Source organism: Brassica napus, chromosome C7, assembly GCF_020379485.1.
Source record: "Brassica napus cultivar Da-Ae chromosome C7, Da-Ae, whole genome shotgun sequence".
NCBI lineage: Eukaryota > Viridiplantae > Streptophyta > Magnoliopsida > Brassicales > Brassicaceae > Brassica > Brassica napus.
In genome coordinates, this window is record NC_063450.1 from 50,446,709 (window position 1) to 50,465,553 (window position 18,845).

General features: G+C 39.1%; 5 protein-coding genes across 11 annotated transcripts; 1 reads left to right on the plus strand and 4 right to left on the minus strand.

Moving 5' to 3' along the window:
* The first annotated feature begins 184 nt into the window (after positions 1-184).
* Positions 185-2,121, plus strand: LOC106409356 (probable calcium-binding protein CML21). 3 transcript variants are annotated; one of them, XM_022706441.2, is made up of 5 exons: positions 185-640; positions 792-1,088; positions 1,164-1,366; positions 1,434-1,602; positions 1,682-2,121. In XM_022706441.2, exons 2-5 carry the CDS (start codon positions 896-898, stop codon positions 1,801-1,803), a joined length of 687 nt encoding a protein of 228 aa, XP_022562162.1. In that variant the 5' UTR covers positions 185-640; positions 792-895; the 3' UTR covers positions 1,804-2,121. The 3 variants fall into 3 exon arrangements, with proteins under 3 accessions (XP_022562162.1, XP_013705460.1, XP_013705459.1); XM_013850006.3 differs by having other exon boundaries at positions 188-640; positions 868-1,088; XM_013850005.3 differs by having other exon boundaries at positions 190-640; positions 861-1,088.
* On the minus strand, positions 1,882-5,060 carry LOC106409353 (KH domain-containing protein At4g26480). Its single transcript, XM_013850002.3, has 7 exons — positions 4,685-5,060; positions 4,039-4,124; positions 3,448-3,593; positions 2,934-3,047; positions 2,730-2,846; positions 2,502-2,645; positions 1,882-2,415 (listed from the first exon to the last, which is right to left on the minus strand). The coding sequence occupies exons 1-7, from the start codon at positions 4,834-4,836 to the stop codon at positions 2,269-2,271; spliced, it is 906 nt and encodes a 301-aa protein (XP_013705456.1). The 5' UTR covers positions 4,837-5,060; the 3' UTR covers positions 1,882-2,268.
* A 976-nt stretch (positions 5,061-6,036) lies between these two features.
* On the minus strand, positions 6,037-6,575 carry LOC106408475 (sufE-like protein 1, chloroplastic/mitochondrial). The gene has a single exon (XM_022706443.2). The coding sequence runs from the start codon at positions 6,459-6,461 to the stop codon at positions 6,057-6,059; it is 405 nt and encodes a 134-aa protein (XP_022562164.1). The 5' UTR covers positions 6,462-6,575; the 3' UTR covers positions 6,037-6,056.
* Positions 6,576-15,589: 9,014 nt separating this feature from the next.
* On the minus strand, positions 15,590-17,149 carry LOC106409355 (protein transport protein sft2). Its single transcript, XM_013850004.3, has 4 exons — positions 16,789-17,149; positions 16,306-16,573; positions 16,101-16,205; positions 15,590-15,893 (listed from the first exon to the last, which is right to left on the minus strand). The coding sequence occupies exons 1-4, from the start codon at positions 17,001-17,003 to the stop codon at positions 15,783-15,785; spliced, it is 699 nt and encodes a 232-aa protein (XP_013705458.1). The 5' UTR covers positions 17,004-17,149; the 3' UTR covers positions 15,590-15,782.
* A 63-nt stretch (positions 17,150-17,212) lies between these two features.
* LOC106409354 (peptidyl-prolyl cis-trans isomerase FKBP16-1, chloroplastic) lies at positions 17,213-18,818 on the minus strand. Of its 5 annotated transcripts, none has more exons than XM_013850003.3 (8): positions 18,573-18,818; positions 18,315-18,491; positions 18,101-18,135; positions 17,921-18,014; positions 17,777-17,837; positions 17,642-17,687; positions 17,496-17,566; positions 17,213-17,410 (listed from the first exon to the last, which is right to left on the minus strand). In XM_013850003.3, exons 1-8 carry the CDS (start codon positions 18,755-18,757, stop codon positions 17,333-17,335), a joined length of 747 nt encoding a protein of 248 aa, XP_013705457.3. In that variant the 5' UTR covers positions 18,758-18,818; the 3' UTR covers positions 17,213-17,332. The 5 variants fall into 5 exon arrangements, with proteins under 5 accessions (XP_013705457.3, XP_022562159.1, XP_022562160.1 ...); XM_022706438.2 differs by having other exon boundaries at positions 18,315-18,494; positions 18,573-18,725; XM_022706439.2 differs by having other exon boundaries at positions 18,315-18,476; positions 18,573-18,702.
* Positions 18,819-18,845: the final 27 nt, after the last annotated feature.

Genomic DNA, 18,845 nt, shown 5'->3' on the forward strand with positions numbered 1-18,845 from the left:
ACAGACACATATTTTACGAGTTATGGCATCTTTGGAGTGATGATCGTACTTATAAGTCCAAATTAATATATTCTAAAAGAAGATTTGAAAACAAATTTCATCGATCGTATAATATCACACCAAATTCCATCAATTGAATCATGTATCATATGTATGGTAAATGTTAAGCTAATCCTATTAATTAGAAAAACACACGGGTTAATAATCAAAAACTAGAGGTAAGTAATATCATTTCTTTGGTCAAAACTAATACAATTGTTTTAAACTAATTCCAATTTGGCCAAAAGATTAATCATATAATAATTAAATATTAGTGGTAAGTAATACCATTTCTTTGGTCAAAACTAATAACATTTTTTTTTACAACAAACAAATAACATTTCTTCATTGTAAATTAAAATTTTCAGAAAGTCAAGGATAGAGAGTTAATGTTAAAATATTAATTGATGACGAATGAATAAGCGTTTTATAAAGATCGGCAAGTACGTGTAATCTTCAGCGTTCTTCACGGCATTACAAAACTCATTTCAATTATATTCTTCTTCTCAGACATCGAATCTTCTTTCTCCTGGTAAACAAAAACAATAAACAGATCTCTAACCGTGTTCTTGATTTCGTGACAAACGAGAAATTAAAACAGGTTTGTTTTCCCTTCTTCCTTCTTGTGACATCTATTGTCTATTCATGAAACTTGTCATTTTCTATGTTGTCTTGGTTCAGACATTTTCACGTTATTTAATGAATCTCTAAGTAGATCTGATCTTATTAATCGGGGAATCATCATCAAACAGCGTACAGCGTACAGCGTTTCTTATTATGCGCAATCAAGAAATTTTTATTAACCTACCTTGTCTTACAAGAAACTAGATTTTGATCTCCGAAGCACGAGAGAGACATGGGAAGTGCGGTGACGAAATCTGATGCCCAAGAATGGGTACCAGAGACAAAGCTAGAGGCCAAGATCAAAGAAGCCATGCAACGCAGGGAGTCCAAAGGCACCACAATGAAATCTTTCAACAGTATTATCCTCAAGTTCCCAAAGATCGACGAGGGTCTTCGAAACTGCAAAGCCATTTTCCAAGAGTTCGGTGAGTTGCATGCATATATACGATGCTTCTTAATCATTGGTTTGGTTTCCTCATGGTTGTGTTGTTTGAGGGCAGATGAGGATTCTAATGGGTCGATTGATCACTCGGAGCTAAAGAACTGTTTCAGGAAGCTAGAGATCTTGTTTGAAGAAGAAGAGATAAATGATTTGTTCCAGGCTTGTGATATTAATGAAGATATGGGGATTACATTTACTGAGTTCATTGTTCTTCTCTGCCTTGTCTACCTTCTTAAGGACGACTCATCCACTCTCCAAAAGGTAACTTAACCCCAAAACTTCATGTTATCAATGTTCTCTGTTACCATTTTTTTGCACAATGAATCAGAAATGGAGACTGGGGATGCCGAAGCTGGAACCGACGTTTGAGACGCTAGTGGACACGTTCGTGTTCCTGGACGAGAACAAGGATGGACATGTTAGCCGCGAGGAGATGTTTCGAGCCATTGATGAATCTGGAGAACGTTCCTCGGGGAGGATTGCAATGAAGAGATTTGGTCTACTCTCTTATTCTCAAGCTTTCTTCCTTCATTGAACCAAAGAATATCTGATTTTGATTCATTTGTTTGTATGCAGAGGAAATGGACTGGGACAAGAATGGTATGGTGAACTTTAAAGAGTTTCTGTTCGCATTCACGCAATGGGTTGGAATAGATGAGAATGAAGATGATGATGACGATAGCAATGACAAGGCTTGATGTTATGGGCACACAAACCATTTCTAAAGATTATATGTTTGTAGTAGTAACAAACTATATTAGTTGATGTGTTTTATGTTAATGCAAACAGAATAATTCATTACCAAACACACAAACCATTATGTTAAGCAACAAAGCTTATTAGTAGTAGTCTCCACTGAACCAAAAGAAAAAAAGCAAAGCCAAAACTAACCTCGGAGAGATACACAGATACAAACTCTTATAGTTCAGTTCTGTCATCTGAACTCTCTCCGGGACACATAAATAAACAGACATAGACGCGTACGAAGGGTTTTTTTTTTTTTTTAAAATTCCAAGGATAAGAGACAGTACCGGTAGCCTTGAGGAGTGGTAGGATGAGATGGGAGGCAGAACCTTCAAAAGCCTTCTTGTTTGAAGAAGGAAGTGGTTATGGTGCAATATATTAATACCTTGTTGAAAAGGTGAGATGACTTGTTGTTTTATTTAGTCCCTAGTCTTGGCTCTCTTCATGCCGAGGCTATTGTAAGGAGAGACTGAACCTGACATGGGAGACCCTTCTTCTCTTATACTACCGTTGAGAAGCGCCAGTTCCCTGAGCTGTTGTTTCTTGTAGAAATCATGCGTCTCCTCCTAAAAAACATCACAAAATAAAGCGTTGTTATATAGACAAACACTAAGTTAATAAGATCTTTTGAAGAGCTATGAAGAGAACAAACCACTGGAGTAAGTAGATCGGCTAGAATCTCACGAGCTTGCATGAGACGTGCATCCACTATCTCAATAGGCAACTCTGCCTCGACTAAGATGTGGAGTTGTTCATTCAAATGCTCATACCCTGGTTTCCCTCTCATCATATCCTCCTGCAACAATGCTAATAGAATTGAATATACAGATTACAAAGTTAATGTAATTATTATCTGAACAGATGAAGAAAATGTAATCACCTTGACTGGATCTTTAATACTGCCTCTCCCTCTTATCAGAACACGGCATTCAGAGCTCGCTTCAACTCTTTTAAGGGAGTTTCCTCTAGGTCCCAAGAGACGGCCAACAAAATTATACTGCATTTTTATCAAAATGAAGTTTATACATTGGCTTAGATAGTTTATGATCTCAGTTCTCAGCAAGGAAATTTAAAATAATCATACGTTTGGGTATTGGTCGACTGGAATATCCACCCTGATCGATCGTTTTACAATGAGACCGGACGAGCCACCAGGAGAGTTTAGCCAGTTTGGTGCTGGAGATGATGAAAGCGATCTCTGCAAATTAGATAAACCAATAACTTGTTAGAAGCATATGTTCATGATACAGACATATTGCAGCATCAAAACCACAAGAACATTAAAATAGATCTTATCATATGTTACAGAAAAGGGGCCAATGGTGTTGCAAAGCAACCTGTAATTGCTTATATTCACAGAAAAAAATCATATAATTAGACATGTTATATGGCTCCGGAAGGTATTAGAGTATATAGTTAGCGCGTTGACTTAAGATTGCTAAGTGATTAGAGAGTTAGCTCAGGAGGCTCCTGTAATGATGAACTATGATTAAGAGTAGGCCAAAGCAAGTTATGTCAGCAAGTCAACAAAAGGCTTATACTAACATAGTATGAATTAGATGAAAAAAGAGTTATGTTAATGGTTAGTAGAGTCATACTTCTGATGGAAACTGTGAAGGCCATCCTCCGTTCATGTCAGCTCTTGAATTCTGAAATATTCCTCCAGAAGAAGACAGAGGGCTAGGGTGGTCAAACCTACTCTGAGTTAAGGCATTCTCCAACAGCGTGGTTACACGCAATATTTCTGTTTCAAAAAAATGTCAAATTTTCAAAGAGTTAAGACGCACCGGTTAGAAATTAGTCCACAAATCCATCACCAATCATAGTGGGAATGGAGATACACTGTCTCAACTAAGTTAGTGAATATTAACTTTCACAGTATAGTTAAAATTAGAAAGAATGTAACAGACATTAAACAAGGGGTCATTCAACAAATGCTATGATCTCTACAAAGGGTCACACATGTGATCACATGGTTGAATATGAGAAACAGAACACTATGAAACAATTTAGAATTCATAAAATAAAAATTCAAAGAAGTGATCTCTCTATCTCTCTAAGAAGCTGCACTGAGATGCTTATCAACTGTAAAAAAGCTTGTAGCACAGAAGCAGGAGACGAAAAAATTGTAGGAAGACATAATGAAGAAAAGTAAAGAAAGGACAACATTAAACTCAGTATTGGCTCACCTTGGTTCATCAGACGGCAGACATGTGGGAGCACAGGCAAGAAGGGAGTAAGCTTGTGGCGCTCTGCAAGTAATTCAGAAAGATACCTGCCAAAACATAAATTATCAAGATCAGTATGAACTTGAGCACACAATACACCAAGCAGATCCATCCACTCATATTCATTTAACAATATCACGTTACAAATGTCTCAAAAAAAAAAAAAAAAAATCAGCAAATTAGCACAGAGGTAGAGTCAATTAAGTTTAATCTAAAGATTGGTTATAGCTTCATGAACACAAGTAAGCAATCACAAAGAAGATTACAAACAACCAATGATTCTATAAGATCATATGGCACTGACAATCCATTATTCAGTCAGTAACAGAGGAATTGGGTTTTATAGATTCAGAAAGTTTTGTGTTCAAGTTAAAATTATATTACTTTACAAAAACCCAGTGAAGATTTCAAGTAGATTGAGCTACAAAAGAGCAGTGGTAGATATCTAAAAAGCAACATAAATAGAAAGCATAGATCTTGCAGAACTAAAAAATAAAAAATAAAAATCAGATTTGTAATGAAAAGTTAAAAGAGCTCAGGATCCAATAACAGAGATCAAACAAACAAGTCAACTGTAAGAAAAAAAAAAGGAGAGATTTTTAATTACTTTTCTTGCTCGACGAGGAAAGAAGACTGTGATCGGAGACCACCGGAGAAGTTAGGTGACTGAGGAGCTGAAGGAGGCACGGAAAGAGGCGGCGGATACGTCATAAATCTCCCTCCACCACCACCACCACCGAGTGAAGTCATCATCATCATCAGGACGTCTTGTTATTCCTCAGCTACTTGTTACCGGGGCTAATAACAGTTAGAGCTATCGGCAGAGAGCTCCAAGGTTTGTGGCGGCGGGATCAGAGGGAGGAGGATGAGAGAGCTAAGTGAATCTGGCACACACAAAGTTTTAGCCCTCGAAATCTAAATCTACTGCGCACACACACACAAACACGTCGGTGGATGTTGTTTTGTTTTGTTTTGTTTTGTTTTGTTTGGGTCTTTATAGCACTTTTATATTTTCATTTCATTTGCTTCTTTTACCTTTTGTCTCTTTTTTTCTTACCACTCTTGTCCAAAGCTTCTTACTTACTTGTCTGGATCCAGCTGGATACCTCTTAATCATTGAGAGGCTACGGCTACCTACTTTGACCCGGGCCCAAATTTTCAGCCTTCTCGAATCAATAATATATTTATAAGAAACGTCAACTCAAACCACTTCACCAAACAAAAACATAGGCTCATTCTTGTTAATCATTTTGAAGTTTTGGATATTATAATGGTATAACAAGGCTGTTTGATTGAAGTTTTACAATCTCCATAACATCTATGCATCACTCCTTGCTACTTTAGCGGCGTTAGTTTCCACTTAATTCTTATGCTTCTCTGGCTAACTAACTTATATGAATATTTATATTGAAACAGTCAAGTAAACTAGGAGGCAAAGGACACAAATCATCATCTCACTTGTTTCACAAGTAAAACAACACATCGTAGTTTTCATACTTTAAAAGGCCACCGAGATCTGCTTTACCAGTTTTTTAAAGCGACACGCACGGTCCCCCACTCATTACAGAGCCACCCATTAAAGCTTTCGCTTTTTACACAACAACAAATAAAAGCTTTCCATTGTCTTTCTATATGGTATACTCCAAATGGAGAGAGCACACTGTCCACACCACTTTCACCAAATGATTTTAAGTTTTAACAAACCCCGTCAGCTCTCAAGAAACCTTAGCAAAACAAACAAAACCCTGAAGCTAGCAAATGAAAAGGGATTTCAATTTGAAAAATGGGTAAACATGAAGTGAAAACATTCTCTCTCTCTATATATATATATATATATATACGTAGCCTCCATAATGATCCAATGTTTTGTCATAATCAAATACCAACTAAAACCACCAGAGAACAAAACCCAAAGCAACTGGACTAAAAGAAAAGAAACCAAATCTGAATCCATCTCCTTCTTCCATTGCAACACGCCCTCAAACCTCAGCAGGAGTCTTAGCCACAATAGAGAGAGCATGCAACCCGCTCAGCAACTCCTCTTGCAACAAATCATACACCATCCTATGTCTCTTCACCAAGCCTCTAGCTTGGAAAGCATCCGACACAACTCGCAAACTAAAATGCGTTTCCCCATCAGCACCAGCACTACCTCTAACACCCGCATGTCCTGCGTGCTGGTGAGAAACATCTTCAACTTCTAACTCAACGGGACTCAGCTCCTCCTCCAATCTCTCCCTTATCCTCATCCCTCTACTCCCTAAAGCAACAACCTTTGAGTTACTCTCAAAATCTTCAACCTCAATTACACCACTAGGCTTTGGCTCCGATTCCGCCTCAAGAACAATTGCTTCATCGTCCTCACCTTTGACTTCAAGACTCATATAGCCTTCTTCTGCATCAGCTTAAGCATGTTGAGGAACCCATTGTTCTCGAAGGAGTCAGACTCTGCTGCAGACCGAGAAGAACCGCGAAATCAGGAGTTACCCTCAGAATCAAACCACCACTACAAGAAAACACAAATTTAACGACGGCCAAAATCGTCGTTATTTCCTCGGAAAAGAAGAGTTACGAGGAAATGGCGATGAAAGGCGTTTCGTCGTTATATGATTGTCGTAAGAGAAGATTCGTCGCCATTTCGTCGTTAATTAGCGAGGTTAAATTTTCCTCGTAAAGAAGAATTAAGATTTCGTCGTAAAGACCACGTTGGGTTTCCACGTAACGCGGTCGTTGTTTTTCCTCGTAAAAAACTCGTAAAGGATTCGTCGTAAAAGACTCGAAAAAACCTCTAAACAAATTCGTCGTAATAAAAACGTAAGGAACACGAAAAGAATTCGCCGTAATAGAATCGTAACGGAATCCACGTAAAATCCTCGTTAATTAATCCTCGATATTTCGTCGTTAATTTTCCTCGTTAATACATCGGGAATTAGCGACAAAATTACTTTGTTTTCTATTAACTGAATTTATAAATAAAAATTATATTTATTTAATTTATTAATAAAATTTTAATTGAAATTAAATCGAATAGAAAATTTTTTTTTGGCCGAATCAAAATGAAATTATATAATATATAAATAAGTTTTGAATTTTAAAATACAATAACAAAAAAAAAAACTAATGCTGCATTGCCGCGTCGTAGAATTCCTCGCTCCTTCTCGAGAGATCTTCCTCGTTGACTTGCACGGATCTCGCCTGGAATGGGGTTTTGTTGTCTCATGGTCCTGAACATGGCCTCCCATTCCGGATTTGTGGCCGCTATGACGTCCAAGAAGTTCTCGAGACCAGTCATACGAGCTGTGAACGATGATTTTGTCGAGGCCAACTCGTTTTGTGTCGACGACAGCTGATGTTGTGTCGTCTCCAACACGTCGCGCAGCTGAGAGACTTCATCATCCCGTCTCTGGCCATAAGAGGAAGTCGCTCTCGGAACATCGTTGACGGAACCAATCCCCAACACACGTCCTTTTTTCTTAGGAGCGACCTTAAAAAACAATAAAATATATATTAAAATTTAAATTTTAAAGTAAAATGAAATTAATAAAAATTTATATAAAATTTACCTCCTCGTAAATTCTATCCACTTCTATTGTGGATAAGACGACGGGTGATCCGTCGGCGGACTCCTGCGCCAGCTGGGTCTCACGCTCGTCAATACGAGCTGCCACATCATTGTAGATCTTCTCAGACCTCTCATCTACAAATGCGCCCGCCTTGTTCTTGTGGGTCCGATCGAAAAGTTCCATAAGAGTCGGTAAACGTCCCAACTCCTTGGCCTAAAAACAGTTAAGAAAGTTTTTATTATATATATATATATATATATATATATATATTAAAAATCAAAAAGTTAAATATTTAAATTACGTACCATTTCCAAACGGACGCGGGCGTGTGGCTTTTGGCCCGTACTATGTTGCATCGCCCTGTGGCCGTGCTCATCTACCGAGTTACGGGAGGCGGAGCAAGACTGGGCGACTCTCATGGCATCAGGATCCCTCCAGTAACGGATGAGGCCATCCCACACGTCCGTGGTGATGGTTGAAGGTTTGCCCCGCTCATAGCCCTTCACGATCCAGTCACCCTTCCAGTTGGAGACCGTGTCCAACAAACGTTTCTTCGCCTTGTCGATAAACTCTTTCCGCACCTTCTCAGTGACCCCGATGGACCAATTAAATTTTTGCTGCAAAAAAAAAATTATTAATAATTAGTTTAGAAAAATAAAATTTAAAAAAATATAAATCAGGAATAAATTGTAAAAACTTACAGCGTAAATCTTGAACCACGTCCTTCTGATGTAGATCGGAGTGGATTTCCAGTTGGGATGTGCCATGGAGAAGTAACCTTTAATCGTCTCGGTTACTTCTGTTGCAAGGCAGTTATCAACCCCAAACCTGGAAAAAAAAAACAAATTCAAAGTTTTAAATATTTATTAAAATCACAAATGAATTTTAAAAAATAAATGTAACATACATACCAAAGAGTTCCTTCAGGTCGGTCGGGGTCTATGATCGGTAAGCCTTCTCTGCCTGGGAAACCGAGAATGTCCTCAACAGTGTACTGAGAGTAAGGACAACTCGCTGGCACCATCAAATCAGCATGAACCTGATGGGCGGGCATCTGAGGAGGCACATGAGGAGCTGGCATCGGAGGAGGAGGTACCGGAGGAGGCACATGAGGAACTGATGGCGATGCCGTAGAAGTAGGCGAGACTCTCTGAGAAGATTGAGTCTCGGGGACGGTCTCCTGCTGACCCGAAGAACCGGGAGCTGAAGAAGAACCGGGAAGTGAAGGCAGGTCTAACCGACTACCCGGTGGACCGAACATCTGCGAGTAGTGAGCACTACGCTGGTGCCTACGAATAGTCTGCAAAATTTAAATTTATAAATTAAAGTCAAGAGTTAAAAAAAATTATGAATAGTATTAACTACGTAATTAATAAAATGAGGAAACCTAATTTTGTAAACTAATTTCGTAAACTAAATTCCCTAAACTAACCACCTAATCTAAATTCCCTAAACTACTTAGAGAGGAATGAGAGACTTACCATTTTCAGAGGAAATGGAGAGGCTGTAGAGTGGAATTAGAGAGGAAATGAAGAGGGCTGCGGTTTCGCCTATATATAGAATTAGTGTTCGTCGAAAATTCGTCGCAAAATCACGAGGAAAGACAGAGGCCCGTCTTTCGTTTCGTCGTAAGGGCCACGTAAATTAACGAGGATATACAGAGGCCCGTCTTTTATTTAACGTCGTTCTTGCGACGATTCTTGTTTTTATCATCGATTTTACGTGTGAATAGCGAGGCTTTTTTTGCTAACCCCTAAAATCTTAAACCCCAAACCTCAAACCCTATCTTTCTTATCTCCAAACCTCAAACCCGTGTACGCTGTAAAGTACATTGAATGTCATGCTCTTGGGGTCTCCTTTGACCCTAAAGACTTTGCTAGGTGCAACGCGAAGAAAATGAGGGATAACGAGCGAAGTATTTGTATTTCAACTTGTCTTTGTATAGATTTGTAAATATATAAGTTGTCTGGAAGAAATAAGTCGTCTGGAAGGTTTTCCAACTGGACGACTTACAAATAAGTCGTCTAGAAGGTTTGGACGACTTATTATAAGTCGTCTGGAAGGTTTTCCAACTGAAGAAGTTCAATAAACATAGAGAAAATGAAGAAGTTCAATAAACATTGCCGCAGACGACTTAGCATTAAGTCGTCCAGAAGAGGTAAGTCGTCTAAAGAGGTCACTTTTGCAATTGAAAATTAAAAGGGACGACTTAATTATAAGTCGTCCGGCTTTGTTTGTTAAAAAAAAAACTTCAGACGACTTATAAATCATCTCTAATTCCACGTAAGTTAACGAGGCTCTTACGGCGTTTGCTTTCCCCGGACGACTTTAAATTAAGTCTTCTGGACGACTTCTAATTCCGCTTTTTTAATTATAAATCGTCTCTAATTCCACGTAAGTTAACGAGGCTCTTACGATGTTTACTGTTACCGTGAAATTTTAACTTTCCCAGAGACGACTTTAAATTAAGTCTTCTGGACGACTTTGCTTTCCCCGGACGACTTTAAATTAAGTCTTCTGGAGCGAACCTCGCTCTTTCCACGTAATTTAACGAGGCTCTTACGACGTTTTGGTCTTACGTGGAAAAAGCGATATCCGCTTTTTTAATTATAAATCATCTCTAATTCCACGTAAGTTAACGAGACTCTTACGACGTTTTCTGTTACCGTGAAATTTTAACTTTCCCAGAGATGACTGAATTATAAGTCGTCCAGAAATAGTCAAAGACCACTGAATTTTAACTTCTCTTTTTTTTTTAAGTTTATATGAAGTTGAAAATTATTTTTTTTTGGTTAACGAGGCCCTTACGACGAAAAGTAAAATTATGGACGACTTTGCTTTCCCCGGACGACTTTAAATTAAGTCTTCTGGAGCGAACATCGCTCTTTCCACGTAATTTAACGAGGCTCTTACGACGTTTTGGTCTTACGTGGAAAAAGCGATATCCGCTTTTTTAATTATAAATCATCTCTAATTCCACGTAAGTTAACGAGACTCTTACGACGTTTTCTGTTACCGTGAAATTTTAACTTTCCCAGAGATGACTGAATTATAAGTCGTCCAGAAATAGTCAAAGACCACTGAATTTTAACTTCTCTTTTTTTAAAGTTTATATGAAATTGAAAATTAATTTTTTTTAGTTAACGAGGCCCTTACGACGAAAAGTAAAATTCTGGACGACTTTGCTTTCCCCGGACGACTTTAAATTAAGTCTTCTGGAGCGAACCTCGCTCTTTCCACGTAATTTAACGAGGCTCTTACGACGTTTTGGTCTTACGTGGAAAAAGTGATGTCCGCTTTTTTAATTATAAATCGTCTCTAATTCCACGTAAGTTAACGAGGCTCTTACGACGTTTACTGTTACCGTGAAATTTTAACTTTCCAGAGACGACTGAATTATAAGTCGTTCCCGTGAGGTAACGTGGAAAGTACGACGAATGTCTCTAAACCCCTAAAACGAAACCCCAAATCCCAAACCACATCTTCTTTATCTTATACTTCATATATCAAACACTTCTATCCTTTAACCTCAAGCAATTCATTCTAATCCAAACCGAAAACTATAAAAACACAATTCCTTTACTTATAATTAATATCGATATCTTATTTATAAATAAACTCCCATTATCTTTAATTATATATAATAATTCAAACTCATACAAATATGAAATACATTAATCGGATTCATCGACATTCTCGTCATCACTTGAAACATCATCATTTACATGAAACTCGTCTTCAACAGCTTCCTCCGTGGGATCTTCGGTAAGATCTTCATACTCGTGATTATGCGGATCAATGAGAAGGATGTCATCAATTTCTTGTTCAGGTTCATGAACTTCATTTATTTGTTCTTCTTGCAATGGTGGTTCTTCTCCTACGATGATTCGTCCTCGAGGTGTAACTTTGATCACGGCCAACCAATTTATACCCGACTCTCTCATCCGTGGGTATGGAAGGAAGCTAACTTGGTCTGCTTGTGAAGCTAAGATGAAGGGCTCGAATTTGTTGTACCTCCGGCCACCGTTGACATCTACTACACCGAATTTGTTCAACCGAACACCTCTATTGACGACGGGGTCGAACCATTCACACTTGAAGAGGACGCATTTTAGCTTCAATATCCCTGGGAATTCGACTTCAATAATCTCCGTCAAGATTCCGTAGAAATCTGTTTCTCCTTTCACACAAATTCCATAGTTACTGGTAGCCCGCTGTTTACCATACTCATATGTGTGAAAAGTATAGCCTCGTGTTAAATACATCTGTGATGTGGTGACCTTTACAAGTGGAGATTGAATTACTTCGTGTAACCACTTAGGATAATCTGCATCGTCGTCATAATCAACCTATTTAAAAATAAAAAGAACGTTGAAATACAAATCATTCATGTATGAAAATTTTAAAAGTATTTGATTAATACCTGATTCTTCAACCACTTAACAAAGTGTTGATCTTTTCTTTTGTCTACGTCACTTGTGGATATACCAGGAAATGTTTCTTCGACTTGTGAAACAAACATGCTGTAAATTCACATTTTACATGAATTAATCTCTCTCAATTATATAATGTATACTCAATTTAAGTTACCTTTCAAAATAACGCATCAATGGATCCTCGCAATTGAGTAGAATATAGGTGTGTGCACTATGAGCGTCTTCTTCACTCGACCACAAAACCTGTTTTGATTTCCCACCAAGTCGTCCAATCTGGCTAAAGATTTCTGGAACGCCAACAACTGCATATGTGGGCGCAACACCACCATCATCATATCTTCTTGGAGCTCTTCTTCGGGTACGTACTTTTGACGCAAAGTAGTACGATGTGAAGTGAGAAACTTCTTCTGTCAAACTTCCAGCAATTATAGAACCTTCAACTTTGGCGAGGTTCTTTGCTTTTCCCTTCAAATATTTCATGGCTCGCTCGTACTGATACATCCATCCGTAATGTACCGGTCCACGAAGCAATGCCTCATATGGGAGGTGGATAGCTAGATGCTCCATCACGTCAAAAAAGCCTGGAGGAAATATCTTCTCCAAGTTGCACAATAAGATAGGAATGTTCTCCTGAAGCTGTTCTACGACTTCTTCTTTAAGAGTGCGTGTGCTCAAATCCCTGAAAAATGCTCCAATGCCTATTCCAAAAACAATTAAACACATTGTTAGTCAAATACTATTATTGTAAACTAAACCAATTTAATATTATTGTCCTATTGTAAACTACCTGCAAGTGCTTCATGTACGTTTGTTGGAAGTAGCTCCGCAAATGCAAATGGCAGAAGTCGTTGCATAAAGACATGACAATCATGACTCTTCATCCCGGAGAACTTTTGACCCTTTTCAACACATCTTGAAAGATTTGAAACATACCCATCAGGGAACTTCACTTCTGATGCCACCCAATTGAACAAAACCGACTTTTTTTCTGAAGACAATCTAAAAATTGGAACGGGAACTTGGCCATTGCTTTTTATATGTAACTCACTTCTTGAGCAAATATCCGGCAAGTCCAACCTCGATTTTATGTTGTCTTTTGTCTTCCCTGGGACATTCAATATTGTATTCATGATGTTCTCAAAGAAATTCTTCTCTATATGCATCACATCAAGGTTGTGGCGCAGAAGAAGATCCTTCCAATATGGTAACTCCCAAAATATACTCTTCTTGTGCCAGTTGTGATGAACACCGTAAGAATCAGGCATATTACGAGGGACATGCCAATTACCACCCCAGCGAACTGTTTCGTTAGCTCCGTAGTAGTCGATTTGCGCTTCAATTTGTTCTCCAGTTAGATATGGAGGAGGAGTGTCTCTCACAACCTTTTTGTGCCTAAACAAATTCTTGTTTCTTCGGTACGGATGGCCAACTGGAAGAAATCGACGGTGACAATCGAACCAACTTGTCTTTCTACCATTCTTCAGTTGAAATGCATCTGTCGTTCCATTACAATATGGACAAGCTAATCTCCCATGTGTAGTCCATCCAGACAACATCCCATAGGCAGGAAAGTCACTTATGGTCCACAAAAGCATAGCTCGCATCGTAAAATTCTTCTTCGTTGAGCAGTCATACGTCCTCATCCCTGTTGACCACAAATCCTTCAACTCTTTTATCAGTGGTTGTAGGAAAACATCAAGTGACCTTTTTGGATGCTTCGGACCGGGTATTAATATGGTCAAGAATAAAAACTCCCGTTGCATGCACATCTCCGGTGGCAGGTTGTATGGCGTAAGAAAGACAGGCCACAATGAATATTGTCTCCCTGACATTCCAAATGGACTAAATCCATCTGTGCATAATCCGAGGTACACATTCCGGCTATTGCTAGCGAAATTCGGATGTACTTTGTTAAAATGTTTCCAGGCTCTTGCATCTGATGGATGAGTCATCTCACCATCCGTCTGAGTATGCTCGGCATGCCACCTCATCTTTCCAGCAGTCTGCTCCGATTGGTACAATCTTTTCAATCTATCTGTAATTGGTAGGTACCACATCCTTTGGTACGGTACCCTATTACGTCCCCTTCCTTGCGGCTTGAATCGTGGTTTCTTGCAGAATCGACATTCTTCCAACTTCTCATCATCTCCCCAGTAGATCATGCAGTTGTCGATGCAAACATCTATCATCTCCGAAGGCAACCCAAGACTATAAACCAGTTTCTGAATCTCATAATAAGAATCAGCAGACTCATTGTCTTCCGGCAAATACTCTTTAAATAAATCTGCCCATTCGTTCATGCAACTTTCAGGTAGATTGTGATCAGTTTTAATATTCATCATTCTAGCAGCCAATGACAATTTAGAGAGACCTTCTCTACAACCACTGTAAAGTGGTTGATTTGCCGCATCTAACATTTCATAAAACTTTTTTGAATCTATGTTAGGTTCTTCATCTTCATCATCATGAGCTACGAATGCATCAGTTACCATATCATGAACCCTATCATAATCTACCATCGGCTGATCCTCCTGATGGTAACTATGTGCATTATGCAATTGATGATCAACCGGTTCTTCTTGAAAGTTGTTATTACTACTACTAGCTTCATTCTGATCATAACTATAACCTTCTCCATGTTGAAACCAGATATAATAATTTGGCGTGAAACCTCTATTTACTAAATGCTTCCAAACATTTTCACGGTTTGCCAACTTTGAATTGTTACATTTCCTACAAGGACAGAATATTTTACCGCTTTCTTGGGCGAGCGGTGTAGAATCTGCTTGATGCATAAAACGCTCCAACCCAGCAAGATATTCTTTCGTCACTCTCCCGTTAGCATCTCTATGCATATACATCCACCTCCGCAACTCGAAAATATTTCCCAAGCCCGACATTTTTTCACATTTTTTTTCTTGTTGGTGTGCGTAAAATTATGTTCAAACCTCCATATATATAGAAAATTTTCGAATCTGGTAGTTGAATTTTGCTAGGAATTTACGACGAAAAATTAGGTTGGTGGCAAAAAAAACGTGTTAAGTTGGTGGATTTCTCGTTCTTTCCTCGTAAGTTATTTCCTCGTAAAACTCATGCTAAAATTACGACGAATTTGCGACGAAACACATTTTTCTCGGAAAAACCACGTCAACTTACGACGATTTTACGAGGAAAAGTTTTACTCGGTATTTTACAAGGCCATTACGAGGAAACTTTATTTCCTCGTAATTTCATCGTTAAGTCATCGTAATTTCACGAGGAATAGTTTTCCTCGTTAAATTTCCTTGATAAAACTGTGTTTTCTTGTAGTGCACGATCACCGGTTGAGTAAGCAAGAGATATGAAAATTCCGGCTTTAGCAATTAACACCAATTAATTCCGGTTTTACTGGGCCCAACTAAATGTCGTAGCCTAGTAGTGTAAATAAACAAACACAATTGAAATTGTGACACTCGATCTTAATTGGGAATGGGGAGGGGGGGGGGGGGGAATAATCTAAAAATCATTTGAAAATAACGAACTAAACATTATATATATGCTCACCAGTAATCAACAGCATCGTAAAACAGAAAAGAGTGATAGCATCAGTTGGTTTCGGAGTTCGGACCCCTTTTAAACATCTCTTTCAAGATCATAAATGTCTTTTCGAAAAAACTCTATACATCAGGACATAAATAAAGTTTTGTTTCTTTCTCCCGCGAAAAGCTCATCTCCCAAAAACTCTTAGAACAGATGAGGTAAGAGCAGAACTTAGGAACCTCATGCCGGATGATCCTCCAGGGAAGTAGGATATACAGTAGTAAACCAACGCAAGAACCTGTCCATTACCACAAAGCAAACATATACCCCTCCAATTATGAGATTCAGTATAAGATTTTGCAAGCATAAGTATACAAGTATCTTTTTGTACAATCCAAATCGATGGGGTGAAGAAGAAGAAGCAGGGTAAGCAAACACCACACTTGTTCGAGAGAGTCTAATGTTAGTTGCTAAGATGGGGCGATTTGGAAATGAAATGTAGTACCTGCAAGACGGAGAAGACCACGGAGAGAATGTAGCTGTGGAGAACCATGGAGACGTATATGGTACCAACCATGGTGGCAATGAAACCTATTGTTAAAGGAAGCCTCTGGAGAAAGCCAAGACACACGGAAATTATAAAGAGATTAAGGAATTCACTCTTAGCTTTAAGGCATGAGAAGACACACTACATAACCAACGCAGCATACCTCCATGGATGACATGTGTGCGAGCTGATTCTGTGGGCCACGAAGTGCGAAGAACGATCCGATGATGAATCCACATCCGAGGGTGAAACAAATGGCAAATTTCTGAGGCATAAGCACCATGACTGGTAGAAACATTGTGAAGGCAATGAAGATGAAGAACACACCACTCGCGAGAAGCAAACCGAAATACATCAAGGCTTTCCCTGATGGCATACTGCTGGTTGCCGACGACAAGTTCCCCGGAATATCTCTAACTCCCTTCGAAACCCTGTTTAGTCATTGAATACACATGCAAAAAGTCGCAAAAAAATCAACAAAAGAAAGAACAATCTTATCGATAAGATAGTAAGATACTCATAGATTCACTAACACTAGAATCCTCAATCTTCTCAAGATTCAGTAACGGAATAATCAAACTGAGGCGAGCAAATCGCATTATACAACACTCGAATTTGGGAAAGAGATGGATGACGGCTTGCTTACACACTGAAGGTGCCGGAAACGGTGTCGTTGGCAGATCTAACGGCGGATTCGATGTCAAACCCGAAGCTTCCGCTACCGCCGCCACCTTCCTCGACATCTCTCGCCGCTGCGTAAGAGTTCCAATCCGCGAGCAGGGACGAACCTGATTTCTGCTGCTCCGGCTGCTGCTGATCTGCGCTGCTGCTTCCGCCTAGCGAAAACCATCCTTGTGACATTTTCTCTCCAGCTCTTTTGCTCGATTCGGTTTCAAAAGTTTCGACGGAAGCAAATGGCGGAAGATCAGAACGACGGCGGATCAGAGATTCTCGCGTGCGTTAAGGATTCGGTAGTGTAATTAGAGAATCGTTAGGCTAAACGGTGTCGTTTCTACGTCAGCATATAGTCTTACGAGTTAAGTTACTTATTTTCGTTATGCATCACCAAATTAAAGTAAAGCTTAGAAGAAAAAAAGGACAAACTTAGTAGTTTAATGTAATTTGTATTTTACAGATTTACAAAAGAAAATAACACAAATACTTGATCAACAATTGTCCCAAGAAGAAGATCATAATACTTTCAAGAGCTGGACTTCAAAGACCAGAGGCTCATTAGCGTGCGATAGAAGGCTGCGTCTTGGTCCAAACTGCATCCACAAAATCAAATCGTTTACATTATGTGTAAGTTCATTTGTTCTTAGTGAGGAATATATGACGAGTAAGATCCGGCACCTCCTCGGGTATTGGCTTCAATGTCTCGTTTATGTACCCTACTGATGGAGGTATCAGTGCTCTACGCTTCCCTGAAAATAGTGTGCTATATGTTAGGATCACAAGATTCATCCAAAGACTAGAATCTTCTTGTTTCATGCTTTTACCTCCAGCTTTCATTCCCACCAATACTTCCTTCAAGCCCTCGATAACCTATTTTGCCAAGCAGTTTGTTAAAACAGGCCATAATCGAATTGATGATATATGTTACATTGCTAAAGCTAAGTGTAAGATCAAAGTACGTCATTGCCGTCAAGAAAAAGTTTGACAGGAGCGCTTTCGCCACTGAACTGGTCCACCGTGCTGAATCAAGAAACGATAATAGTTAGGAAAAAAGGGATAGACCGCGAGAGAAATAAGCTAGTGAAGCATCTGAAATCTCTCACCTATGAACGAAATATCCATTAGCACGTCGACATACATAGTTAAGTTCGACCAGGTCCCCTTCATGAGCTTCTCGTCCTTCTCCTTCAATAATCTCTGCATATTTTTAAAAAACTTTCATTACGTCTGAAACTATACTGTAAGAATATCCAATTACAAGTCTCTACATGTTTCCAAGTAACCTTGAATCCTGACGCCACTTGGGAGCTTCAACGTCCTGGACACTTCAATCACCAAACCAAAAGGAAAAAAACCTAGGATGAGGAATTAACTCCCAAGGAAAAATCTTTCTTGTACATGGCACCTCAAAGCAATGATGAAGCACATTGAACAGTAAAACAATTCATGGTGTAATTGAAAAAGGGTTGAGCTATCTTTGAGAAGGATCATTTTTACCTGATAACTTCAGGTTCCTTCATCTCAGGAACTGGCGCCGCTAAACCAGGAAGATTCACTAGAGTCAAGACCGAACCTAACCCAGCAAGCTGCATGAACATCCTTCTGGGACGGTGATGAACGGCCGAAATAGAAAATAATCTACCACGGGAAACGCCGTTCCTAGAATTTCCCACGCTACTAATGAAATTTCAATCTCCAGCTACGTAACTCTCAAACCGAGGGGGGAAAACGATAGGTGTAGGTTGAGAAACCAACCTTAATCTCACGGATGATCCGACGAAAAACTGAGCAATCTCCATAGCCATCGTCGCCTTCTTCCTTTCTAGATTCTGGATAAGAAGAAGAGGCGCCAGATTTGTCCGCGTCATTAAGAAGCACATAGAGTGGGACTGATTATATACGGAGCAATACACCATAAAACTTGTGGTCTTGTGGGGCATGGAAGATTAGGACAACGGTTTTAAACACACTGATATAAACACATTGTTGTTTCTCCTTCACTAAACAGCTTCGCTTCCTTACAAGTTA

Coding starts and splice junctions, on each gene's coding strand:
- LOC106409355 (XM_013850004.3), bottom strand. CDS start 17,003: ATGTCACAAGGATGGTTTTCGCTAGGCGGAAGCAGCAGCGCAGATCAG. Junction 16,206..16,305: donor CACACATGTCATCCATGGAG/GTATGCTGCGTT, acceptor GGCTTTCTCCAG/AGGCTTCCTTTAACAATAGG. Junction 15,894..16,100: donor TGGTCTTCTCCGTCTTGCAG/GTACTACATTTC, acceptor GGTAATGGACAG/GTTCTTGCGTTGGTTTACTA.
- LOC106408475 (XM_022706443.2), bottom strand. CDS start 6,461: ATGAGTCTTGAAGTCAAAGGTGAGGACGATGAAGCAATTGTTCTTGAG.
- LOC106409356 (XM_022706441.2), top strand. CDS start 896: ATGGGAAGTGCGGTGACGAAATCTGATGCCCAAGAATGGGTACCAGAG. Junction 1,089..1,163: donor AGCCATTTTCCAAGAGTTCG/GTGAGTTGCATG, acceptor GTTTGAGGGCAG/ATGAGGATTCTAATGGGTCG. Junction 1,603..1,681: donor GATTGCAATGAAGAGATTTG/GTCTACTCTCTT, acceptor GTTTGTATGCAG/AGGAAATGGACTGGGACAAG.
- LOC106409353 (XM_013850002.3), bottom strand. CDS start 4,836: ATGATGATGATGACTTCACTCGGTGGTGGTGGTGGTGGAGGGAGATTT. Junction 3,594..4,038: donor CTGCCGTCTGATGAACCAAG/GTGAGCCAATAC, acceptor TTTTTGAAACAG/AAATATTGCGTGTAACCACG. Junction 2,847..2,933: donor CAGTCGACCAATACCCAAAC/GTATGATTATTT, acceptor ATAAAAATGCAG/TATAATTTTGTTGGCCGTCT.
- LOC106409354 (XM_048763143.1), bottom strand. CDS start 18,697: ATGTGCTTCTTAATGACGCGGACAAATCTGGCGCCTCTTCTTCTTATC. Junction 18,136..18,314: donor AAGGAACCTGAAGTTATCAG/GTAAAAATGATC, acceptor TGAAGTGTCCAG/GACGTTGAAGCTCCCAAGTG. Junction 17,838..17,920: donor AATGGATATTTCGTTCATAG/GTGAGAGATTTC, acceptor TTCTTGATTCAG/CACGGTGGACCAGTTCAGTG.